This window comes from Aptenodytes forsteri, unplaced genomic scaffold, assembly GCF_000699145.1.
Source record: "Aptenodytes forsteri isolate BGI_AS27 unplaced genomic scaffold, ASM69914v1 Scaffold287, whole genome shotgun sequence".
Lineage (NCBI taxonomy): Eukaryota > Metazoa > Chordata > Aves > Sphenisciformes > Spheniscidae > Aptenodytes > Aptenodytes forsteri.
The window spans coordinates 2,800,425-2,828,144 of NW_008794854.1; the positions used below are offsets into that span (position 1 = coordinate 2,800,425).

Consider the following 27,720-nt stretch of genomic DNA (forward strand, 5'->3'; position numbering starts at 1 on the left):
GTTTAGCCTGGAGAAAAGGAGGCTGAGGGGAGACCTCATCGCTCTCTACAACTCCCTGAAAGGAGGTTGTAGCGAGGTGGGGGTAGGTCTCTTCTCCCAAGTAACAAGCGATAGGATGAGAGGAAACGGCCCCAAGTTGCGCCAGGGGAGGTTTAGATGGGATGTTAGGAAAAATTTCTTCACCGAAAGGGTTGTCAAGCACTGGGGAACAGGCTCCAGGGAAGTGGGGGAGTCACCACCATTGGAGGTATTTAAAAGACACGTAGACGTGGCACTTAGGGACATGGTTTAGTGGTGGATTTGGCAGTGCTAGGTTAACAGTTGGACTCGATGATCTTAAAGGTCCTTTCCAACCTAAACGATTCTATGATTTTAAGTTCTTCTCCCCTTCATAAATTCACTATTTTATGTTTAACAGACTTCAGAAAGAGGGCTAGCATTGTAGGCTTACATTACTTGAATTCTTTTAGAGCGAGCAGTCCATTTTAGGACACGGATTATATTGTTGCTGGGTTTTGAACTGGGCTAAAAATTCACACATAGGCTTGCATTATGCAGTGTTTGGCCAAACCTGGACTCTGTTGTTAATGCCTGGACAACCACAAAGCAGAAGCCCTCTCCAAAACGCTCAAAATAAAACTGAAAGTTCTTTCCTTCAGTCCTCCAGCCTGAAAGTTCCTACCAGGGAGAAGCAAATAAGCAATATTACAGCATGTCAGCAATATGTGTCAAGCATCTGAAACCTTCTGACCTGAATGGCAAAAAAAGGGAACTCTTCAACAAAATGTTCAGCCAACACAAATAGTCATTTTGTTGCAAATACAACTGTAAAAACAGGGCTTGAATTATGTTGCATAATGGAGCAACCTGAATTTTTTATTTGATGTGTTTGCTGCTCCTACTGAGTTTAATTTTCCCAAATATCCTACCAAGCTAGCATACTAGAGAGTTTCCACTGAATCATCAGATTTTAAGCGGAAACAAACTTTGTGAGAAGCAAACTTCAAATTTTAATGCAAATGATGCCTCTGGACATTCGAGCGCAAACATCATGCTTGACACCACTGAGAGTGCCACAATGACAGCCAACAAAGCACATGTTTAGCAGCAAACACTTGCAATCAACTACGCCCAAAGAACAGGTAGGCCAAAAACTGCTCGAGGAAATTACTCCAGTGAATAATTCCAACAACACATCAAATTCAAGAAAACCAGGATAGGGTTGTAAACAACTTGCTAACACATGAAAGAATGTATGAGGAATTACTCGTACACATTTTTGAACACTTTTGTATTTTCGTCAGGAAGAGTAACCGACCTTGACCCCTTAAATTTCCTGGACTATATTAAAAGAATTTCAACTATGCTTTTTCCGAAAATAAGCGGCTTTCTTGTTTTTCTAGCCTTAGACTTAACAATACCAGCAGAACTCACATTTAAATGGAGAACTTCTAACACATAAAAGAGATCTGAAACCAGAACTACCTCCAATGCTGCTGTACAATCCAGAAATAATTTATTTTTTGTTGGTTTTTTTTCAATATTTAGTGTCATGAATTACCAAAAAAGATGTATTTTGGGGATTAAAAAAAAAAAAAAAAAAACACATAAACGTTTACAAAAAAAAAAAAAAAAAACATAACTGTTTACAGACTAAACCTTTTTTTTTTTTAATTCCCATAGTCAGGCACGCTGCTTCCTCATCACAGAATTGGAACTTGGACATTAATGGAAGATGTGAAATTTGTATAATAGTATGTGATATACAATCTCAGGCCTCTAAATGGAGTTCCAGGGAGGCAGCTACACATTTTGTAAACTTCTGTTCCAGAGCCTTCAATAAATTCTTAAGAGGTTTTATCCATGTACTTAATTATCATTCATAAACACAAAGAATACGTTCTAGCTGCACATTCATGATTATAGATCAAGAATAACTTGACTGAGCTTGATGAGGTACCTCATTCCGGAAAAAAGAAATTTGGGTTTAAATTTCATTTAAGTTCTATGCAGAGAAAAGGTGCATAGTTAACATTCGTAACGGTCTTCATTTTGAAATTAGTATAAATATAATTTTGAATGCCTTTTATTTTGGTAAGCAGCATTATTTCTTTAAAAATCTGGTTTGATTTCCCTATTTTGAATCAGCTTTTCACTTTGTACGTCTATTCAGAAATTCTGCATTTTGAAACATGTAACATTTATCATGTTATCCAGAGCAGACTAGTGGACTAAAACGAATACTTGAAATTACAAAATAAAACTTTGCTTCAGAAGCTTCCATACGAAAGAACACAGAATCAGATTTTTCATCCTTCGGAAGTATCTTAAACCCAAGGACTGACTGGAAAGCAGTTTGGCTGGCTGATGCTACAAGCAGTGCTTGGAGAGCAGAGAGAGGAGTCTACAAAGTGCAGGAGAGCCAGCCTTGCATCCTGCCTCTGTTTATGAAATCAAATGGCTTTACTGAAGCTTACTGCCTTTGCTGAACATGCTCTGTCTTTTCCACGTATTTCATACTAAAGGCAGCTCCATGCCAGAAGAAACAGATGCTGAATGCTATTAACGATTACTGGTTAGCCTGTAACACCTTCATCTTCAAAGATTTGGGGCAAACTTGCTAATTAATCCTCCTGCGAGGAAGGTAATTTAAATTTTCAGAGAGACAGAAAAGTCAGCTAAACAAAACAATCATTTAAAAAGTCCCAATAGGACAGCTGCCTTTGAAATGGATGATGTTTTGACATTTTCCAAAATAAAATGAGGACCGACTGATTTTACAAAATATTTGATAGCTGCAGTTCCAAATTAAAAACAAATGTGTTTCAAACCACACTACTGACATCTTATTAATGAGTGGACAAAAATCACTAGAGCTCCCTGTAAGCAGTAAGACGTGATAATGATTTTCCATGTTAGATGCTTGGGCTAGATACGAGCTGAGAATAAAGATACTGAATGATAAATTTCTCATTAAAATCTCCTTTATCTGAGACCCTCCTCTCAATTTGCAATGCAAAATAAGTAGCATTTTCTGTGAAGACCCAAAGAAATTAACAAAATTGTCAGCTGTTAACTCTGAGCAATTCGTAAAGTAATGATCTTTTTTACAAGGAAGACTATCTGCTGTTTATTTTCTGCATTTGGTATACGAGAAAAACTCTTGCAATTCTTGCACTTAGATATAGCTATTAATACAGCTAGAAACACAAAAAATGGTTACAGACCACTTAATAAAAAAAATCCTGAATTCTCAGGTGGTTTTCTCCCCTTGTTTGCAATATAATTTCTTTCCTCCTCACCTAAATATGTGCTTGCAGTATTAAGAAACAACAGCAGCAATACTTGACACTGACTTTCACTTCACCAAAAGGTTATATAGAAACAAAAGCAAATACAGAAGCAGGTTGATTTTTTTTGTGTGGATTCCCTCTCAGTTTTGAAATCAATCACAGACCTGGCAGAAATTCAGAATTTCTAAGAGTCATGTGTTGGAATTAGAAGCATTTTTCAATTTTTTTCAAATGCTTTTTCTTGGCAGAGGCTGTGGATTAACTCAGCTATTCCTGTTTCATAGCAGGTTCATGAAGACTAAGTGCCTTTAGTCACACCTACATCACAGATGTGAATTTACACAGCAACTATAAGAAAGCTGCCATAATACTTGGGTTGCCTGAATCCTATATCACAACCCTTATACCTCAAGGTCACACTATCCTCCAACAGCTTAATTCACTTTGGGACACAGAAATGCTTTAAATATATTTTTAATTATACACTATGTTTTAAATATATTTTTTCAAATGGCTGTGTAAGAGTAAGATTCATATACATAAAATGATAATATGTATTGTAACTCTAGAAAGCCATTATACACATAAGAGATCAGACTCAGAAATATAAATAAGAAAATAACCCCTAGAAATATAAATAAGTGGGGGAAAAAAAAAATAACAGATAAAGAAAACGAAGTGTTATGAGTCCATTTAAGATTTGTAGTGTATACAAAGTATTTCCAGCTGCGTGACTCTTGGGTTCCTTTTTTTCCCCCACACAAATTAAACAACAACTAATAAGCCCTTTCAGACCTCAGCCTCACCAACTGGTTAGCAGGTGGGTGAAATGATTCTGTCTCTCCTACTCAAGTTTAGAAAACTTTCCATCTGCTTTGTATCTGCATGAAATGTTCACAAATGTGAAGTAATACACAGTGGACTAAAAAATAATAAGCTCAAGAAGAAAAATAACGAACCTGATCAAAACTGGAAGAACTATGAACTCACTTCCACCCTAAAGATATCCAAACAACCTACGGATTCTGTTATAAAAATGAACATCATGCTCAGAAAACAGGAAAGAACAGCAAGACATAAATCAAATAAAAATATCACGAGGTTGCGCTTTTGAAAACTGCATGACTTGTACAACTTTGTGTACTGAGTTCTGTTCCTACAGCCCTTTACAGAGCTAGGTAACTCCAGGCAGCCTGAAGGACACAAAACACCTATGTGTCTATAACCAGTGCAGGTCTTGTTAGCAAGACCTCAAGGTGGCCACCTGATTAAAAAGTGAATTTTGACAGGTAAGAAAGAAATCAGCCATACTCTGTACTTTACAAGGAGTAGGAAAGGAATTTTCATGTGAATTCGAGATGAAACACAATACCAGGAAAGGTATTATGAAACGTTTGCTGTGCTGAGGTTACAAAAACCTTTTGTCAATGTAAGGTTCACAAGCACGTAGAACGGTCTGTGAAGAGACGATCAATAAGGATAAAACTATCCCCTCAGGTATCAAGAAATTATTAGATGCCATGGATTGGCGAGAAGGGATAGAAAACTGAAAAGGAAATACAGAATTGAAGGCTTTGACTCCTCTCCTCTATTCCTATGAGGTATTAGTGTAAAACGTGCCTGGGCTATAGCCTGGAATCAGATGTACAGTCAAGCACATCCTTCAGTTGACGTCAGTCAACAGTAACGTACCAGAGGACAGGGATATCCTATGCACCTCCAGCAATGTGCTTTTAAATAGGATACAACAGTGCTGTGACTATTTTAAACAAACATCAGCTCTAAAATCTGTAAGAAGAGACAGGCTTTGCATCTGCAACAGACATCGTCAGGTTAAACATTCTTCCTGACCGAGTATATTCTGAACACCTACGAGCATATGGTGGGCATAAAGCTTTAGCGTTCTTCCAGTAGCACCACAGACATGGGTAAAAGAGAGCTGGGACCTCTGTAATTTAGATTAATTGCTTATTACGGGTATGGGGAGAGGTGCTGCGGGAGTACTACAGCCTCAAATAACAACTGAGAGCAGCCATTTGAGCCGATGTAACCCTCCAAGCCCTCGGGGTTGAGTCACAGAGTGCTTTACTTCTGCAGCAACGCCTGTCCCTTTCCGGCTGCTGACAGTACAAGGATACTGGCAGGGATCTGACTGCGGGCCTCCTTCTTGAGGAGCTGCCCTGACTCACTGCCCTTTCATATCAGTTACATATTTCTGCACATAAGGCTACAGCGAGACCCAAACCCATTTTAAATCTGGCTTTTCATGTTTCTCTGTCAGTCTGTCAGAAAGCGATGCTGGACCTCCAGCGCTCAGTCCCTGGCCAGCAGCACCACCGGCTCCTGCTGCAGAAGGAGCACACGTTACCTGCCAGCAGTGCCTCTCTGCAGGACACGAAGAGGGTGTGGAGCTGGCTGTAGCTTTTCAGCCGGGTCTGAGTTTCGAGATTAATCAGTTTTGGCAATGGTTACATGGGGGTGATCATGGATTTCCAAATCTGCATAGGACTGCCCAGCACCCCTCATGTTGTCATACCTAATCCTTGGTCGTACTCAAGTTTAAGGATAGCCTGGGTTGGTCAGCAGACATCGACAGGGGCAGACTGGTATGGAGAGATCACGGGTCACGCGTTCCCTGAACTGCAACAAATGCCTTCCCAGAGGGGAAGGGCTTGGGCTCACCCATGCCGGTGTGCCCACCACCTGGACCCCACAGCCCCCCATCTGTCACCGGGGAGTAAGGAGCTGCAGAGAGGAAGAGATACTGCACTGCTTGGGAATGCAAGGGGTGCAAGGACGTGGCAGAGGAAAGGTAATTGAGAAGGAAGGAATAAAAATCACCTTCAACATTGCCCTCCTCAGAAATGTGCTCCACATCAAAGCCAAAGCAGCAGCCTGCCATGAGGAGCATTTTACTGAGAGCTCACCTAAAGCATCTGTGAGAAGTCCCCTACCGTGTTAGCTGCCTCCTTCCTTCCCCAGGCTGTGCCATGAGCAAAGAGCACGGCATCGTGGTATCGATGTGCAGTCTCTGCTGCCTGTGCCAGTAAAGCATATAATGAAATAGGAGCAAAGAGAGCAAAAGAGAGACGGGAGAGAGCAATACTGCACTGTGGTGCTCTTGTGCAGAACCCAGCAGGCGCAGGCAGTACTCAGACTGAATTTGGTCTCCATTAGAGGATATCACCTTTTACTGGCTATGAACAGGTAAACTGGAAATGATGTTTTGTTTCAAACATTGTTTTCATCTCTGCTGTGGTTCAACTCCCTAATTGGAAGGACAGTAAACACGGAGTATTTTGCTTCTGTTTGGAATGCAAAACATGCAGCACTGGTTTCTGCAATCAAATCCCAAAACCAAAACATGATAGTAATGACTCCCAACTCCCCTATTCAGCAGATTGCTTCAGTATATTCCTACAAAATAATTATTTTCACCAATCATTTGCCAAATGGGTGTGCAAGATGTTTAGAAGAAATATGCTTGACTGAGAAGATAGTGTTTAAACAGTTTGGGTTTTTTTCCAACAATATTGTTTTTTTTTTGTTTTCTGTTACCTGGCAGGTAACAGAAATAATTGCTTTGGTAAGCATGTTGGTTTACTATGTGTTAAATGCTCACCAATTAAATTATTGAAACGTAATTGCCATGCAAGCAGTATTCTCTCATTATACATATTTAAAAGCGAATCCCATTAGTATGCCTGCCTTCCTCCTCCCATCTCTGCCTTCTTTTTCACGTCTCTGGAGTGGCAGTAGGAGGTAATTAGGATGGCCAGCCTCTAGCTCAGGATGCAACACAATGCCAGGGGCCACGAAAAGGGAGGGAAGGTCCATGTCACCTGCACAGCAGGCTGCAGTATCAATGCAGTTCTTCCCGCTGCCTTAGCTCCATTTCCCTTCTGTGCCTTCCCATTCGATTGCTATGGCAAGAAGTGTGCTGCGTTACAAGCAATGGTCCGAGAGGAATGTTTTGCTGTGTTTTTGAAGCCTGCCTCATGTCAAAGTCTGGTCTCTTGCCCACTGAAACACTCTCCAAGACCTGGGTCTGAAGCAGCAGAGTGCATTTCTCCCTCACTCTGCCTGCTTTGTGGACAGAGGATTTTGCACTAGCATTCATGCCAGAAGTAATTTTACATCTTTTCAGATCACTTCAGTAAGAGTATGACATGTTGTGCATTATATAAACCAATTCACTTAAACCCTACTTAACCAAAGCTCTTATTTCACCACATCCTCATCATGTCCTTAGGTGTCAACACACTCTTCAGTTACTCTCTCTCAATGAGATAATTCTTATCTCATCATAGTGATGTTCCAGAATGTGTTGAATAACCAGGATTATAAATTAATGTTTTTAATGCAATTAGGAATATTGCACAGGTTGGAAATTAATTCCTAGTTACGGCATTGATCTAACAGGGAATATAAGTGCATTTTTAAATTTGTGAGTCCTACTGAAAGCAAAATGATTATTCATATGATTAAAGTTAAGATGACTTGTCAGAGCAGAGCAGAAGAGTGTAGGATATGTGTTTGGACCCAATTCAGAAAGACACTTAGGAACGTGGCTAGCTGTAACCTATAAAACACTAAGCACTTAAAACACCACATAAGGTCAGAAGGAAAAGGAAGATCACATGATGGTCAAATCTGCCATCTGTGTTTTTCCCCCAAACCTCTGCTGAATCTCACAATGGGTTTCATAACCCTAGCATAACAGCTTTTCACAATTTGGATAAATAATAGCAAATCATTAATAAAAATAACAGCAATAATAAAAATAATATTAAATCCTTCTCCCGAAGGAATATTCAGGAAGCTTTCTCTAGCCTTCAAGATTGCAAACAGCTATGGTTGAAAGTTGAAGAAGCGGGTGAACAAAGTAAACAAACTCTAATTATGGAAGATGAAGAAATCAAAGACATATAATCATGTGCAATGTAAGATCTAATATGTCACCTTGCCGCCGCATTGGTGATTATTTTCAGACTGCTGGGATTACGGATCAGCTTATCCAGGATGCTGACAATCTGCTCAAACTTGGGTCTGTTGTTTCTGTCCTTCTGCCAACAGTCCAGCATCAGCTGATACAAGGCAGCTGGGCAGTCCATAGGAGGTGGCAAGCGGTACCCTTCATCAACAGCCTTAATCACCTGCACAAGGATAAAAGTTTTTGAAAACTTAAAGGCACTTAAATCTACTTGTTTTTATCAGTTCTGTGAACCACATTAACACAGACATTCTGTGTTTCAACAAATGTGTTTATTCACTAATTGTCTTGTCATGCAATGCCTCTGGTTTATCTGCAAAGTAAACCAGGCAGTAAATTAGGCATACAGAAAGGGGAGTTAAGATACAGAATGTGACTTTGAGGAAGGTGAGAGTCTAGAAAGGATCTCCAAAACTTACACTTGATTGAACTAAATCCATAAACAAAAGCTACAGTTAGTAAGGTGCTTGCTTAACTATGCCAAACTTCAAAGGGTCTTGAATATCTCTTGTCTGATTGCCCTTAGCAACACATGCTTTCCACACTCTCCAGTGGACACCGCACTTGGCAGAAAACCAAAGTACCCTCTCGCGGGACATCCTGAACTGATAGATAGAAGTCTTCTGGACAGCTTTGGTTGCAATTGATCTCACAGGGCCAGAAAATATTTTTAAAACTTACCACAAGGATAACTGTACACTTCCTACTAGGCAGTGCAGGCCCAATTCTTTTATCATCTGTCTAGATTGACAGAATTTGTCTAGATTGTCTATCATCTGTCTAGATTGACAAAAAAAATAGCCCAGAATTTACACTGTTAAGAAGCTTTTTAATACAACCTTTTCACCAGAGTATAATGCCTCTTGATCGGTCCTACAGTATCTATTGCGCCATGAATAAAACCCCAATGTATTCTAAGTAGAAAATGATAAAGCTATATTCTGTTAACCTTGCCTTTTCATCTGGATCAGTTAATTCAAAAGCAGGAAAAACTATTCTGAGTCAGAACAGGGATAGGAAAACAGTCCATGGTTTGAATAGCCATGAAGTAGAGGCACATAACTAGGTTAATCCTTCTGTTTCTGATTTTAATGTGATATTATTAAAGGCATGACACTACTCTATCAGCCTCCGCAACACGATTCATTAATCTCCACAAACAATAGGAAAAATGTTTATGACTAATTAAAAGAAATACATAGTTTTCTGCAGAGATTTGCATTTCAGAGGTACTCATTTGAAAGGAAGTTTCCTTCTCTTTTTCCTTGTTTAACATAAAGCGGTATAGAGAATGTCTGGCTACAACTACGTTACTGACTTTTTTTAGTTTATTACTAGTAATGATATATACCAACCCCTTGGAAAATCTATTTGTGTTAGTGACTGTACTTCAGAAAATTCAGGTCATAAGTAACTCCCGTGGAATGAATCTAGGAGGATTAAAACAACAGAAAAAGAACCCAAAATAGATATAATAAAAATCTTATTTGAGGAAATGTTATGCTTCTTACAAAAATACTGGGAGAGATCAATTAATCATTTGGATCGCAGGCTTGGATAGTTTACTAATGCTGCAAAGAAGCCTGTATTGGAAGTCTTCTAATGAGATCACTCTACTTCTCTATTTTATTCTTTGATTTATCCGTTGATTACTTCCAGAAGTATTTTGGTTTCATTAAAATCTCAGTAGAAATGCTTTGCTTCTCTTTTTCACAAGCTCCAAGAGCAATTTATTCTGTGTATTTGACGTTTATGGAAAACTTCTACAGAATATTATACAAGTGGAACCAAAGGGGATCAACAGAAATTTAGGAGGGTTTTCTAACAATAAGCTAAAGAATGTAAAAGGCAATGACCTCATTGCAGTGGAATTGTTTGAATCATCCTGCAGAAAACCACCAGCATGATAAAATTCTCTAATATGTTCCTTCAGAGGTCCAAAATACCCTGCTAAAAAGATGCTGGCTTTTTGTTAAGTTCATTAGAACTTTTACCACATCAGGGAAATTTGGAGATTTTCATTTCTACATCTTATTCAATGTCAACGTCAAAAACTCAGAGCCACCTGGTTTCATTATGCTTCGCTTCCTTTCACAGCTTGATCCTTTATTTGAGAACATAACTCAGATAACAATATACTCACATCCTGGTTGGACATCTCCCAGTACGGTCTCTCTCCATAAGACATCACCTCCCAGAGAACAATCCCATAGCTCCATGCGTCACTGGCTGATGTGACCTTCCGATATGCAATGGCTTCTGGTGACGTCCATCGGATAGGAATCTTGCCCCCCTAGGAGCAAATCAAAATAAAACAGTCCATTTGACTGTAATACAATGAATATAATTTTGTACGATTGCTTATTTTAAATGAATCTCTGAGATTCTCAATTATTGTTTTATCAGTGTACAAACCAGCATAAGCTGGAAAATGTGCTATTGCCATTTATCATGAAAGCATCTTGTACACTACAGAGAGTAAAATACATTACAGTGCAAAATCTACTGAAGCTATAGGTATAAAGTATAGTATACATACTGTATGCATGTACATATATACACATATATGTAAATGTATATATATTTATGTGTAGCATAATATGCACAGATAATAATAAATGGTAAGTTAAGTGTGGTTGATTTTCAGTTATAAAATGTTCGGAAACTGGCAAGACAGTCATACAGCATTAAGGATGGAAAAAGCTAGTACGAGGTCCTTGCTAATATCCTAGATCCCTTTGCACAGCACAAGAGGGCTATTTGTAAGGCATTTCAAGTGAATTCCCCGTTAGTGTTTTCACCCCATGTTTTCTAGGGCATTCAAGGAAAATGAGGAGCCATGACGTTGCTCTGTTTCACTAACGCTAAGCCTCCAATTGCACAAGGCAGTGACTGTGATCATATCCACAAATTTCCCATTCCAAAGCCGTCAGAGACAGTCACAGAAAGACAGATTCGGATGGGGTCATCTGTGCAGAGGGGAGAGTGCACAAACGTCATCTGGGGAAGCGATCTTAAACATTTTTTACAGTCACAAGAGAAGCAAGCTATCATTAAATGATGTAAACTTGAAAAGAATTAAAGCTACCATTACAATTAATATTGTAGTTAAGGGAACACCTCTGTCTGATTATGGCCACCACTTGGTGCCATAGGTCAAATTAGTAACATGCACAAAAGCAGCCTCAGGCTGACTTTCTGCAATATGAGAATTAGAGGAAAGAGACAATTTCCAAAGGTGACAGCTTTGACAGAGGTTTTTAAGACTCTGATTTGTGAGTCACACATGAGAAAAGTAAGTCCTAAAAGACAGCGGTGCAAAACTTGTTACTTAAGGCAATTCTGGAGTGAATATATTTGAATAGAGAAAACTGTGACAGTTTAAAGTCATTTCCAGGTCCAGGGATGCACAGCACGTACAGGGATATATTCTGAAGATTTCACACTAGGCTAGCTTTTTGAGGCACCTCTGCAACACCCATTATGCTATAGTCTGATCATATACCTATCCTTACAATAACCTGTATGGGAGGGGAGTGCTCTTATTTCCACTGACTAACCAGCAAGAAATAAAATGTAAAGATATTAACGCTTTGCCTACACTTCCATAAAGTGTACCTACACTGAGGGTAGCCATACACTCACCAGCTTTAGATTAACTAGCTTGCTTAACAATAGAAATGTGGACATTAGTGTTAATTAGAAACCTAAACACAGCCCATGCTAAGCACCTGTAGTTTCATGGTTAATATTGCACAAATTTGATTAAATATAAGCAACACAGGTAGGCTTTACTCAGGCTGCAGTTTAGACCTCCAAAATGCCACTAGATACATCTTAGAGTCTTGGCAAAGGTCAGAGAGGGAATCTGTCTTGGCATACAGTTTTTATGGATCCCATCCTACTTAGCAGACTCCTACCTTAACCAAAAGACAAACCTTCATTTTGTACACAACCCTTAAAATTAGGTAAACACTGAATTTCCACATTACTTGTGGACCAACAAACAGGACACACAAAATAAATAGCAGTATATGAAATCAGTGTTTCATCACAGAAGCCAGACTAGAGAGCTTGACGTCTCTCTCTTGCAAACTTGGAAATCTGTAAGATTATGTCCTTTAGTCACAAAAAGTACATCGTATTTTCTATTCATTATAAGTTTATTCACAATTCCCACTGCTGCTCCATAACAGTACCGACAACATAAAAATGATTTTGATTTTCTCATACTCTATTGAGAAGCAATAGTATACCCAATTTACAAATGTCCAGGGTCCCTCAGCAAGTCCAAGGCGCAGCCAAGAAACAAGGGAAGCTCTCCTGTGTCCTAGTCTTTTCACAACAAATCCACTTACACTTTTAGATGTGGAGATGATAAAGAAATCAATCCCACTTTTTCAACCTTTTTTCTATGCATACTAGTAAAGTGAACTTTGATTTCTAATAAAGAATGTCAATGCCGGGGGAAAGCCATATCCTAAATTTACACAAGCAAAACCCACCACCACGAACAGAAAGAGCTTCCAAATGAAATGTGTTCCGCTTGTCCCACAGGCTCAGAAGTCACCTGCAAAACTGAGCAGACTTACAGTGCAGCTGCAAGGCCAAGGTGTCTGTGCGCTGCCTGCACAGAGGAGCGGGAAGGGGGAAGCCCAGGCTGCATGCTGAGGATGCCAGCCCTCCCAGCACAGACTTGCCCACAGGGTGCTCACCCACCCCAGCCCAGCTTAGTTGCCAGGATAAAACTGCCTCTATGCTACCCGATTTGTAAACTGCAAAGGACTTTTACAGATCAAGCCCAAGCCCGTGGACAGCATCTGGAAAGGAATGTGCAGCTCGTGCGGCTGCTGGAGCCCAGGCACAAGGGGCCACCACCATGCCCCACAGCTGGCAGGGGCTTCTGAGCTCCATCCGCCTGCCAGCGCTCCCACAGGCGAGTGTCTCCAGCAGGGACCAAGCCAGACCAACACTGGCGTTCAGTTTGAGATGAAATGTTTCAAATTCCTGGCCAGGTGGAGATGTAAAAGAGGGAACTGTTGATCCTTGCTGCTTCTGACGGTAGCACTGCCACCTCAGACCAGCCCCAAGCCTCCTCTCACCTCTGCTGCTCCCTCCCCTTGTGCCCAGGAGGCATCAGTGCTGCTGGGAAAGAGACCGTGCCATCTGATTCGAAAGAAACTGAGATACAGAGCTAGGTGTCGTCAGTGGGCTCGTGGTGACGTAGCCAGGCTGGGCCTCATTATCCAGCAATTACTTCAGCTACATTTTGAATAGAGGGATGGCAGAACATACACCTACAACGTGCCACATAAGAAAGCCCCTGAGGCAGGGAGTACTTACGTTATTTGTCTTGCACCAGCATAATGTCTGGTTCTGTGAAACGTAGAAGTATCATTTTGAAGTTTTCAGAATCTTAGTCTCTAAAGAATCCAAATTTCTATGGGTGGTTTCAGGCTCATTCTTTTAATTTCATGTTAAGATACAAAAATGGAGCCCTTCTTGCCAAACCCTAGAGAAATAATTGCCAGATGTCACACAGAAAAATGTGCTCGTGGCTAGAACATGAGCACTTTAGGCAAGGGCAGGAAATATCATATTTGGTAGAAGGACTTTACCTTTATAATCTTATGGAAAAAAAAAAAATCATACAATTGGAGAAACACATTTACACAAAATGGCATTAATTAGTCTCCTAACGTTTTGGGACTGCTTTATTGCAGGGTAAGGAAGATTATAAACTCAATGAAACAAAGTTCTTTTGGCTTTGTTTTAGTGAAAAATGAAGGTACATCAACCCTAGATTCCATTACAAGGAAATAAACTTTCTTTGCTAAGTCTCAGCTGTAACTCTATGCAAGCCTACAGATACATGATGCATTACCATAAATGAGAGTAAAATAAGGAGAGTATTAAAATGAAGCTAAAAAAAAAATCAACTGCCACTGAATAGTGTAAAACTGTAATTTTGCTATTCTACTCCCCAATTTGTCATAAAAATGTCAATCTTATCTTTGTATTTAAAAGGGGACTTTGTTGACTTGTTTTTTGAATAATTTAAGAGCAAGAACAGCAAAAAAAAGTTCTGGTAAATATTTTTTAGACAAATAAGCATTTTAACACAAAAACAATTCCCCCCAAAGGATTACGCAACATTCACATTTTAGCAGATGTCCAAATAGCAATATATGCAGAAAATCTAAAGAGTTGTATCAAACTAAATGCATAGCTTTCAATTGCTATTACCTTTGAAAATTATAAGGCTTGCTGTAATTCAAATAGTCTATTTTGAAACTAAAAAACCTATGATCATTCAGCATTAGAAAATCCCTTTTCACTTCTACCACTTTTGAGTAATACACATCTCATTTGAACACGTAGCATTGCTTCAATTTTCTGCTTTGCCAGAAATCAGGATATTCTTTGCAATATCTTTTGCCAGGACCAAAGATATCTTACATAATTTACCTTCTCATAAATTAAACCAAACACTTTCTTTTAGACCACAGAGTTGGAGCTGGGAAAACTAAGCTCCCATACTTGTTTCTTTACTTGTCTCTTGTTTTTTACTCCCTTTCCCCAGTCTCCCAATATTTAAAATGAGTATAATCATACCTGCTCTGTAAACTGCTATGATGAAAGTGCTAAGAAATCCTACCTGTTTTTTGTTTTTTTTTTTTAATTATGTATTGTATATCCATCAGGCTTTCATGTTGGGGGTTTTTTTATGTATTGTATATCCATCAGGCTTTCATGCAATTTAATCATCTTTATCTGCTATCTCTGTTGCTTATCCTCCACTGGAAAATCTGAAACTCTTAATATTATTGGCTGGTACTGCTGGACTCCTACCCTTCAAAATTAGTAATATCGGGACTGAACATGGAAGACAAACTTGCTAAACGAAAAGTCATTATAGATACGCCTAGGAAAAAGGTTTGCCCAAATCTATTTGATACAGGCTTATAAAGAGAAATCTACATGTGCATGCATCACTAGCTACTGTAATATATTTACTGATTATTTTCTGAAGATAAATACAGGTTTTATATATTTTTGTCATGGTATCCCTTTAAGGGCATGCTCATCATGAAGCCAAATAAGCTGCCCGAATTTGAGCAGAAAGAAAGCATTAGTATCAGAAACTGTAGGAGTTTGTTATTGCAGCTCAAAATCCCAGGCAGTCTAGGTCAGAGAACCACTCTCGGGGTTTGAAATTAGTGAGCCAGCAGTAACCAAAGGTTTTATCTGCTCTAGATGGAGCTGTGATTCCTACAGTATCTGGCCATTCAGTGTAATTCATCTAAAGTCAATGAAGTCCTCCATTTATTTCTAGCGCGTCTGGCACTCTGGCACAAGGCAGCTGTTTCCAGGCCTTCATATCCCATTCCAATATTCTGATTTATAATCTGTTACAGGGTGACTGCCACAGGCACCTAAGCCACAGGCCGGGGGAGAGGAAAATCAAGAAAAATGGGTTCTAACAGAATTATTAGAAGAACTTTGCAGGAAAACCTAAAGGTAAAAGCCTGACATTAATTCATTACATGAGGACTTACGCTAGTTCAGGAGATATCTTAGTGGCACAGAGCAAGATGGTTTCATGCAAGTGAGATGAGCCTGACTTACCCTCTTAAACACCTGAAAATTACCTGATGCTACTTGTTCATCCCTTACTAATGAATATTTTATCTCGACATTATCTCCTTCTTGAGTGGTAAATGATAACAGAGCGCTGCTTCTCTCCCTCATGCTTATCAGGCAAGAGAATTTGTGGGGTTTTTTCTTTTTTTACCACACCCTTCAATACATTCAAGCTGTATTACCGTGTTTTTTGCATATATAGGGAACGAACAAACCACGACAAATTTCTGCCAAGCACCAGTTGCAATAACGTGTGCGTAACAGAAAGGACCTCTGTGCCCTTCCCTGTGGCACACAGTGGAGCAGTGCCCTGCTGTGCCCTCTCTGCTCTGGCACCATTACCTGGGGGCACGGGCCGCCAGAATACTTGCCATCAAAGCACAGTATTTTTTGAAGTAATGTAGATTTAACGAGAAGTTATCCATCCAAATATAATAACTGGACAGTATTTTACACTGAAATGCCATGAACACCAGTGATGTACCCAACTATGCATTTAAATAGTTAAAGTTCGTCTGCTGATTACCCAAATATTACGCCTTTGAGAGACATAATTACAGTCCCTCTACATGTGTGATGGTTTAAATTTACTTCCACTTCATACTGTGTCATTAGTCCACCTACTTGTCATACAGACATCTAAAAATAATACGAATAAAAAGGATCAATTTGACAATGACAATTTTAATAGAATCTTGGCCTTTCAATTAGAAGTGAATAGGTACGGAGAATGTAGATAATTACAGTACATCCCCTCCGGCACAAAGGCTCAGTAAAAAAAATCCAAACACTCAGTCAGCCTAATTCACATGCTGGCTTCTGCTTCTGTAAGCAGGCAGACCACAGGCTGCCAAAGGCCTTTTGTGGTATCAAGTCAGTGACAATAATTCAGGAGGTGAAAAATGACCCTGTCAGACAGCAAAGTTTTCTTACAACTCTTGATCCCCTGTATTTCACATACGCACCTGTGATCTTTGCATTGTCCTTCAGAGCTCTTGTACAATAGCATCAATATCACAGATTATATATTGATATATAAAGGGATACATACATTATTGATATATAAAAGGATACATGTTCATATCCTTTCTGCAAAGCTTCAGACACAGCTTCTGAGAACAGAACAACATAAAATGTCACCCAGTCAGTGGTGTGTATTGAAAGCCTGAAGGGCCGACTGGGCTCCTTGGAGGTAGACCAATCCCAAATTGCAATTATGAATTAAAGCAATGGAATTGTTCTCAGGCTTTGGCATTTACAGGTGGAAAATAGGAGTAGAAGAGGAGGCTAGATAGATGAAACATCTATCTTTGCAGCTAATTCTATAAATTGCCCTAGTACCACTGATACTAAATGGAGAACTGGGAGTGGGAAGAGGTGGAGAGGAGGCAAAAGTCTCTACCCATTAATATCATACACACTCTTTACTGTTTGAATGTTTGGAATTGTGGTTATAACTTGGATTGTTTTTTCTTTTTTGTCTTTTCAAAGATCCTACTGAGTAGTTGTCGTCCTTTAGTTGTAAAGGCATGAAATTGTTTGGGATGATGCCATTATTCTAAAAAGCAGCACTATTTTTGTCTTGGTTTTGCCATATAATTAGTGCCTGTGAAATGTACTAGGAGCAGCCTAGGAAACGGTCCTGTGTTTTGTGATAAGACTAAACAGCAGGAACATGAACTGCCCAGCCTTCTTCCAGCGGACTGGAGCTCTGTTTCACACTCGTGGTCCCCAGTTGTTTAAGCTGGGGATCAAACATACTCCGGGGACACGCTACCTGGACATGTATACAACATTCACTTCAAAGGAAACTTGAGCAAAAAGATGAATAGCAAATAGCCTTGTCCTTCTCTCAGAGGCAAGATGTGCCAGAGGTATATTCAGTAACTACTTTTAAAGAAAATTAGATTTGTCCTAGGTTTTATTTGAAGGTTTTAATTATCTGAGCATCTTCCTGCAGCAGTTTGCATATACACCATAAATGCCAGATGGAGTTTACTGAACACAGATGATTACACTTTACAAAATAGTTTCTTTCCATCTGATTTCACTATCTAAACGTAAATAGGCAGGTAGGCTTAGAAAATACGTGACAGAGAAGAGGAAGAAGAAGAAAAAAAATCAACACTGCACTTGGCCATAGGAAATTCACATGTGACACTGGCCAGAAACACTGACACCCTGTGCACCGTGGTTTGTCCTAGCTCACCCGTGGATGTAAGTCACTGACATTTGCTTCATTTTCAGGGAAGCGTGTTTCCCTTAGAAAGCTGTATGCTATGCAGTTTGACGGGGAGCTACTTTTTCCTCCCTACACAACTTTTTCATCTAAGTTAACTAGGACGCAAAGGTCTCTTCAGCTCTTTATGTGAATACACAAAATGTCATTACTAACTTATAGATTAGTTTGCATGCCTGGATGAATTTTGGACTAAGAATTGAACTTTGAAGCCTGGCAGAGGTATCTGTCCAAGCAGAAGAACATGAGCCAACTATGTGGCAAAGCTGTGTTGGGGGTGGAAGGAGACATAGAGACTTCTCACCCATGGAGATATTAACAGAAAGGGCATGTGTAAGAAACGTGAGATACGCTATGTTTGGTGCTGGAGATTAGTATCCCATTTTGGGCACGACATTTAAGGAAAATGTAGTTAACCTGAAAAGAATTTGAAGGAGACCAGCAAGAAGAGTAAGTTTGGAAAAATAGTTTAGTAAATGAAAGAATGGAGGGATGCCTGTGAAGAGGACAGCAATCTCCATGCATGTAAGCAGCTGCTTTAAAGGGGAGATCGATCACCTGCCTATGGGCAGTAGTGGTAGGACACAGAGTAATTGCCTTAGCTTGCAAGTGTACATCCTGGGGGAGGGAGACTAAATACGAGACTAGATACAGTATTTATCTAAAACTGTTTACCTCGGAGACACTAACACCCATTACTTTCACAGGAGTTTTTAAGAAGAGGGCAGGCAAGCATATCTGACAAGGCAATAAACCTCTGGCTGAACTACAGACAATTTTCTCTTGAGGAACCCTTGCATTATATTAATATTTGCTTATGAATGCTGCACCTATACTGAGCATGAAAACTGCTTTCTCCTACTAATGTCTCTTTATATTAACCATGAGAGATCTCTGCAGACGGTTTTCTAAAGTGGTATATATTGCATATTTCTAACAACATGCCAAAGCTTATCAGGGGTCAAAGAAAGCACTGAAAGGTCAAGAAAAGAATAGAGTCTTTATGCCTGGTAAGTTATGAAGGTATGACTGGTAAATATGTATCTATAAATGTATATGTATATAATGTATATATAATGTGTAAGAAAACAGCTAGGATTTCTTTACTCATTTGTCACGTTATTTTATTTCAATCATGAAGAAGGCAGCACGCAAGCTACCACAATAATTGATTGCTCCTGTCAGTGATCAGGAATGAAGGAAGCCCTAGAAAACCCACATTAAGATTTTGCTGATACATTCTACTCTAATCTGGTCTGTACAGTGGAGAGGAGATGATTACTAGGCATCACTGCAAATTACACTTGACTAAGATACTGGAGATTAATGCCACTTTTTCTAAAGTTAATAAAATCCACATGCAATAGGATTAAAGTGAACAACCACACATCCCAGTGTAATATCTACGTACACAAAGCTAAACGTATGCCTTCAAGGTTTCCACAATAAAACAGAAGCATTAGTCAAGTGAGAGCAAGAGGTGCAGCACAGCAGTATTTAGAAGACACTGTGGCTTTTCTAAGGCTCTAAGCCAACAGCGTAGCTTCCAGGTAGCTTTTCAGGCAGGATGAAATCCAGAAAAGAAACAAGCAGCAGCCTACACTATGGGCAGTCCCCTCTCTGATAAAAGCTTCTGTATCTCAGGACGAAAACAGTCAGAGGTAAGTCTCCTCCTTGATATCATTACATCTCCAAAGCACAGAAAGCACAGAAGGTTTATTACATTGTTAAGCAAACTTTCTTTTTTTGTTTTACTCAAGTTTTTACTCAGTTAGGGGTACAACAGCAGGTATAACTGATACACCCTTGCAGAACAGCGATATCAGTATGCTCCAACCAGACACATGTCCCATCATACTAGAAGACACAAAAAGGTAAAAAAAAAAAATTATTGCTGGGTAGGATTTTTTTTTCCTGGGTGGGAGCTAAATCAGAAGCGTAACAAAACCTGCTCAAAGCACACATGAAGTCTTACATTTTTGTGTGCCAAACCAACTCAGGCCTTAATTGTGGTATTCACTCCTTTGCACACCCAGCAGAAAGAAACTGAGCCATGAACTTTGTATACTTTAAGAAAAATAATCTACCAACAGAAACCATATTTTTTGCCTCCTATCTTCCCTGAGACGAATTAAAAAATAGCTGCGATGAGTTTAGGGTTTACTGAACATCTCCAGGCATGCAAGACTGGATGGCCTTTGCAACACAAAGTATAAGCCTCAGGGACTCCCTCAGATTTCAGTCTAACTTTGTCACAACCAACAAGAATTTTAAAAGGATAAACAAACTCAGAAACTCACCCTTGTGGTGTAAGCAGCTTCTGGGTCATCTTCCAGTACACGAGAGAGACCAAAATCTGAGACTTTGCATACCAAGTTACTATTGATGAGGATATTACGAGCAGCTAGATCTCGATGGACATAACCCATATCTGACAAATATTTCATGCCAGATGCAATCCCTCGAAGCATGCCTACTAGCTGGATGACGGTGAACTGGGCATCATGTTTCTGGAAAACATTTGAAATGTCATTTCAGAGACTGTTCATGTTCCTCCTTGCACAGAATTTTTGATAAAGACCCTTGAAGCTCCTCAAGTGAAGAGCTCGTGAGTCAGGGGTCGTGATTTAAATGCCACACATGGAACTACTTTGATCTGCGGAGGATAATCTCCCAATCAGCTGAGGGAAGGGGACAGTTTTTCAACTCAGATAAAAATTCATTTTTCCCGTTCTTGCTGTCGTCAGAATTTTAATCTCCTAGATGGGACCTGTGTGAAAGCGGAACATAAATCTAAGATGTGTGTGCTCATGAGACTGGAGTGTCAGGACATTAGGGAAACAGATGTCCAACTTCCCTGAAAGGCCACAGGAATTGTTAGTGAAAATCCCAGCCTTACCCAATGGACTAATGAAAGTTTTCTATTACGCAGCATTTTTTCTAACAAAAGCAAATGCTGATCTGATTCAGTGGCTTTCGAATTCCATTAAATTTAAACTCATTCCTCAACATTTTCCTCAACTTCAGGAACACAAAAATCACTTAAACACACTGTGACTTAGCCTAGAAACCAATAGTTGCATATATTCCTGATTGTCTACTTCTAGACACATGTTTTGAATCTCCCAGCTCTTACTAATGCTGTTTGTTAACATCTAGCTTTGATATTGGTATATAGATACATAGACGACAGGACAACAGTACGTCCTAGTGCAGCTCTCAAATGAATCCCCCAGTGCTTTAAATGTATCATCATGGGCAGCTCTCCAGCTCTTCCTGCTGCTTCTTCCAGAGTTTTATTAAATACATGGGAGCTGGCTCTGCCATGTGGGGTGAGCTCACACGAATCATTCTGCAAGACTGATTGCATTCATTTCATTTTTGATTAGTATACTTAGGGGTGATATTAGCAGTGTAAACATTAGACAAATATATGGCACAACAGATGCCTAAAGAGCCTCTCAGAATTCCCTTTCATGAAGAAATTCTTTGTTATAAAAGACTCTTAGCAGTTCCCTGTTATGAAACCTTCTTTAACTACAGCCCGACACAAGAGGATCTATATAGACCCTGGGAAAGATTTAGCTAGAAATCAGAAGAAGGTTTCTAACCACAAAAGGAATGAGATCCTGAGATAGCCTTTCAGTGGTGATAGGGAAAGCAAACTAAATAGTTTTAAAAGGCATTTATAAAAAGGGTTAATATGGCCTGGGTTGCCTGTGATTAATGAGTCACAAGGTTCTTATCTATGATTCCACACAACAGTAGTAAAAAAACAAACAAACAAAAAAAAACCCCAAAAAACCCCCACACTCAAATGAACGAACAAGCTGAACAACTGTTTTGTACAGTCAGAAATTATTCTCCTTTCCTCAGAGCTTTCTTCAAGGATTTTTAGCCTAAACAAAATACATACAGTTCAGTACAGATATATTTCATTCAGATATACTGACACATTATTTATATGTATTTTACATGCTCCAGTGGACATCATAACATATATAGTACATACTGAAACTAAGGTTGACAATATATCCCCTTTTGGGGTTAAACGTCTATTTCAGTGTTATGAATTTGGGGGATAATGTCATTCAACCGTGGCAGAACCAAAGCAGTCTCCCAGCCACAGCTGAGTTTGCCCTAGCAAATTAAAATTAAACTAGTGTTTCCCCTCAGATGGGATTTCATTTCTGCTACACTTCTTGTTTTGCCACAAGTAAATCTTGGTGACACGGGGAGCGTTCAAATTTTTTTAGGCTCGCTACCAACTCTGACAGAAAACAAAGATAAATCAACAACAGTATTAGTGTGTCTAAGGTTGGGGAAAGAAAACACGCCAATAAAGTTTGCTAGCAAAACATTTCAAACACCCTCAGGTATGGGGTTATTCCCTAAACTTTTCACATTTAGGGAAACGGCTCTTGGCTCAGTGCTATTGGTTTACTGACAAAATTTCCACAAATCCATTCACTTTGGAAATCGCTTGGTAAGACGTACAGGCTGCCAACCAATAAGCATAACTGCATTACAGTAGTAATTCAGCCCTCAGAAAAACAATTTCTATTTTTGTGTGCCAGAATGTTGTTTTGGTTTGTTTTTTTATTGATGTGACATACTAATAAAACAAAAATGTTCTTCATTTTGCAATAATACTTACAGCAAGCAGTCAAAATGGACTAGCAGATCCCTACCTGGCTTTCTGAGCATATCATGATGCACACAAAACCAAAGGGAAATAATGCAATATCAAGCAACAAGAGCTGATGATGAATCAGAGTACAGCGGCAGCAAATTCATAACAAATTCAGAACAAGAGCCAGTTCTGCACCATGTAGTTCTCTATTGCACTTACCCGTAGGAAGCTGTCCAAGGAACCATTTTCCATATATTCAGTAACAATCATAACTGGTTTACCTGCAAATATATTACAGGGGTCAGGCATTTAAAATGAATACATAATGATCGGTAAAAACAGGCATTTCAGAAACGTGCCCAAATCTTCCAAATCCCAAGAATAATTTTACTTTTAGAAAGAAAGCAAAAGATGCATGGGCAAAACCAGCTCTGTGCACGACATAATTGTGATTTCACTGACATCAACAGAAATACAGTCATTTCAGCATAAACTGATACAATTTTTAGCAGCTCAAGCCCCAAGACACAAAGTAAAGCATCAGCATTTTCAGTATACGGTGTCTTATCCATCACCGTTAAATATAATCCTTCATATAATTGTTGAATTTATGCAATGAAGTAGGTGTATTCTGCCATGCACTTGCCCCCAGGTGCCCTCTGGAAGGGAACTGGGCACTTGCTGTGGAGGGAGTCACAGTTTCTCCCCAGAGGTGCCCTGGTCTGCCCAACAGAGGTGCAAGGACTGTGGAGCAGTGCTCTACCGCATGGGCACAGCCAGTACGTTCCTCATATACTACGGTAAGGGAGAGATTAAACAGCGTACGTGGAGGCAATAGCAAAAAACCTCTCCCTCAGGAGGGTATTTACAATGCATTTAAATTGTAGAGCTTCAGTATTTTCGTAGCATAAGCCGAATAAAATGTTGGGGTAGGGATAGAGATGGAAGGGAAAGTGCAGAATAAAAGTAATACAGGGCACTGGAAAGAAAAGCAGAGCTGTAACACAGCCACCTTCCACTGCTGGGGGTTAGCCCTCTTTCCAGGCAGTCCTGCCTCCCGCTGCAGCAGGATCACTGACAACATGAACCTCCCCTCCCGCCAAGCACAGCTTAGCTGGGGGCCGAACACGCTGCAGCCACAGGGCAGCGGCGTGCTCTGAAGAAACAGCCCTGCATCCTTGAAAAGCCTCTAATATCTTTCAAAACTTGTCCGTGCAGATTCAGATCAGTTTGTGAGACCATTCTTTCTACCCTAAGGTATCCTGTAACGTAACCAAGATTTTATATGCAGCTCTGACATGATGGAGAGAAATGAACGCAAAAATTAATGTGATTATGGTGAAGTTTCCAGACAAAGGTCATTGCTCTGCTAATATTTTACCATCATATGGATTTTATTATTTCATAATATTTTCTAAAGCTTTGTTTATTTTCACTCTTTCTGGTAGAGAGAAAGGTGGGTAAGAGCATGAAGTTATTTAAGGAGATGAATTATTATTTCACATGTAATACGGGAAGGCATCTGACCATAAAAGCATGACAAAGGCCTGCATATTGTATAGCAGGCATGGTGATATTTTAGCTTTTAAAATTGAACAGCATGAGGCTTGAAAGAGGTACCCAGTATAATTAAAAGCAAGAAAGCCATTAAAAAAGCGAAGTAAATGGTAACAACTCCTTTTTTGTTTGTTTTTCAGAAAATACAACTTTTACCAAATAGAAATTCTTAGAAGAAAACTATTAAATTCAAAGAATGAGTTTAATATAATGAGAAGAGAATCATTTGTCCTCTTTACATGGATTAATGGGTTAAAATACCTTCTTTCTGCTGTGCAAATGATGTGTTATACTGTAGAGTCACACTAATGGGTAATCGACTCTGTCATCCATTAACTGGTAGGAATAAACTCTTTATCCAAAACATTAATCTTGAATTATATAGGATACGGTACAGATAAAAGAACTAACAATGTGAAATCTCAAAAAAATTCTGTTGCTCGCTTACTCTTGTTAGCAAGAAATATGCAGTGCAAGGAAAAGTACCTAACTTATATCGTGATTGCAACATTAACGCAAAACCATTTCTGGTAACGCACAGAAAATGCTGCTGGATCTTTCAAGTAAAGGGCAGCGCACCGATGGGGCTATCCAAAACTTTCTATCATAAATCCACGTAATTTGAAACCAGGAGACAGTTGCCTGGTTTCTGTATAAACTCAGTCAATTTTATGACACATCAGAAGTCTGAAATTAGAGTAAGAAGCTACGTCTTCCAAATTATAAAGAGAGCATCTTCCTGCCTTGCTCACTCATACTCAGAAAGCCCCAAGTGCAGGGTTTCACTCTCGTTAGGTTGGAAATGTGTCCATAATAAGAAGCATATGCTCTGAAGCAACACGGTGCACTTTTAAAAGAACATTCTGCATTCATTTATCAAAGCACAGTCGTTTATACATGATAACAACTTGTGTCAACAGTGTTGCCGAAATTTATTATACTAACAGGCTACAAATTGCTGTAAATTATTAGTAAACTAAGCAGAACATGTGCGCTAGTTATTAAGACTACTGCCTACAGCGCGCCCAGGAGACCAGCGTAGCAGGAAAATGCAGAACAGAAATCGGTGTGAAGCAGGGGAACAACTCTGCATTGAAGCAAAGGACTGAAGTCTTATCTGGTGGGTGCACCTCTTTCATACCGCCGGTGGGTTGTCCCACTGGCAAACCACAGCCACCCCAGCTTGAGAACTTCTCGTACTAAACGGTCCTGTTATAGGGATCGTGACAATTGCAGTTATTAGGAGTTCCTTCAGAAGATCTGCTTAGTATGAAAAGCTAGATCATTGCTAAGGGCCACCTGTCAAAAAGAATTTGGTTAATGAAGAAAAGGTCATCTCGCCTGTTTATCATGCCATTACCTGTACTGAGAGTGATCCAGCAAATACTCCACAGGCTCTCTGCTGACTGTACATAAACTAACGCTTTTGAGTGCAATTTAATAGCTATCGTTAAAAAATATGAACGCTTGCTAATTTGTTGTTACAGTATATTGGTTTGTTTTAAAAAAAACAAACCCCACAACCTTCTTGTCCTTCTATCACCCTATAGAATGTTGAAGAAAATAAATCATCATCTTTACTTGCATTTATGCCATATAATTTTACCCAGTAAAACGGATACAAATAGTTCCAGAGCAGTTTTCTCGACTCCTGTATTCAAGCTATCTGGAGAGGGTGTTGCATCCCCCAGGCTTTTATTGACTTCAGCTGGGAATTTTCAGAGCTTGCTCTCTCATACTTAACTGTGATAAGCAGCTGGCACTCCCAACCCCCCCCAAAACAGACAGCAGTCTGCTGTGAATACAGCTGAGTAGCAAACTTACTAATTGTCACTTATACAGAATACAGACAGAATTAGTAATGCACATTCAAAAGCAATGCACAAATTCCTGCATGTACAGCAATTAAATTATTTTCTCAAGTGTCACAGAAATACAAAATTTAACAAAATAGATTTTAGCTCAGCTGTGTACAGACTGATGCTGGCATTTCAAGTAATTTTGGGACTGCAAATGTTATTCTGACTGTAAAAGTGGGTGTCATTAAAAAGCAGGAGATAACTTGGATTTACACAGGCAGATCTGGCAGTCCTTTCCTAATGGGACTGTGAGACCTAAGCTGAAGAATAACTTCTTTGTTATTTAAATCAGCAAAACAGACTTTCATTAATCACACCTAGAGAAAGCATTATTATTGTAATTATGTCTTTTCATAACATATAGGGTTTTACATACCTTTCACTAGTTATTTTTAGACACATTCCTGTGGGTTTTTTATTTCATATAATTTGTTGCAGTAAGCTATGAAATTCTTTCATGCCTGTCTATGTTTGTGAAACCTCGAATCACGCAATTTTAAAAACAAGATTCCTTAAAACCAATAAAGCCATCTACTTAACAACAAAGTACTTGGCATAATTCTACCCAGTTAAACTGGAAACGTCCTCAGCACATTCCAAGCAGTTCACTGAAATGGCAAGGAGCTGCTTTGCCGGCAGAGTCCTCTAGGATGAACTAGGAAACATCCTACTGATTTTTTCCACTCCCCTGAAAAATTTCAGAGCATTCCTGAATCTTTTTTTAAGAATACTTTTTATAAAATCTTATTGATCTCCCACCTAATAACCACTGCAGGACTTAGATCATTAAATTTATCACCTTATGCTGCAATGGAAATTTAGAAAGTCTCTGAATTGACGTCTCTCAGAACAAGCCAGTTTTGGTACTTCATGCAACCTTTCTTTTCTACTACTATTTCTGGCTTTCCACCTCAAGGTAGAGGACAATCAGCAGCACAAGCAATGAGAGCCAGAACTTGCCTAAATGAGGCAGCATCACCAGCACCAAATCCCACCAGCTGCTCATAAGGAGAAGAGCATGCAGGATCTGAGTGGCTTCAAGGAGGCTACCATGGCTGCCATGGGAAAGCTGGGTAGGAGCTCTAAGTCCGACACCACCGTTCAGGAATGCCTGTTACAACTTGCTGTTATCTTAACGAAAGTGGAGCTGGAGAGGGTTCTTCAAATATATTACTTTTCCAGGAAGGTACCGAGCGTGCATGGAGTTTTCGATTATATTTTTTGTCTCAAAAGGAGAAGGTGATTTGTTATCATAAACATAGACAAAAACAATTTTTAAAAAAACCCCACAACCAAACCCACAACAAAAACACCCAAAGGCAGATTTAGAAAATGCCTATTAGTAAAAATATAATCATAGAATCATAGAATAGTTTGGGTTGGAAGGGACCTCTAAAGGTCATCTAGTCCAACCCCCCTGCCATGGGCAGGGACATCTTCAGCTAGACCAGGTTGCTCAGAGCCCCGTCCAACCTGACCTTGAATGTTTCCAGGGATGGGGC

General features: G+C 39.5%; 1 protein-coding gene across 1 annotated transcript in view; it reads right to left on the bottom strand.

The window, feature by feature from the left end:
* EPHA3 (EPH receptor A3) overlaps positions 1-27,720 on the bottom strand; it is a 220,310-nt gene that overhangs the window by 8,989 nt on the left and 183,601 nt on the right. The window contains exons 11-14 of the mRNA XM_009274576.1: positions 23,022-23,083; positions 20,470-20,679; positions 10,430-10,579; positions 8,256-8,449 (exon numbers count right to left, since the gene is read on the bottom strand). Coding sequence (XP_009272851.1) covers positions 8,256-8,449; positions 10,430-10,579; positions 20,470-20,679; positions 23,022-23,083 — 616 coding nt within the window. The remainder of the gene's footprint in view (positions 1-8,255; positions 8,450-10,429; positions 10,580-20,469; positions 20,680-23,021; positions 23,084-27,720) is intronic.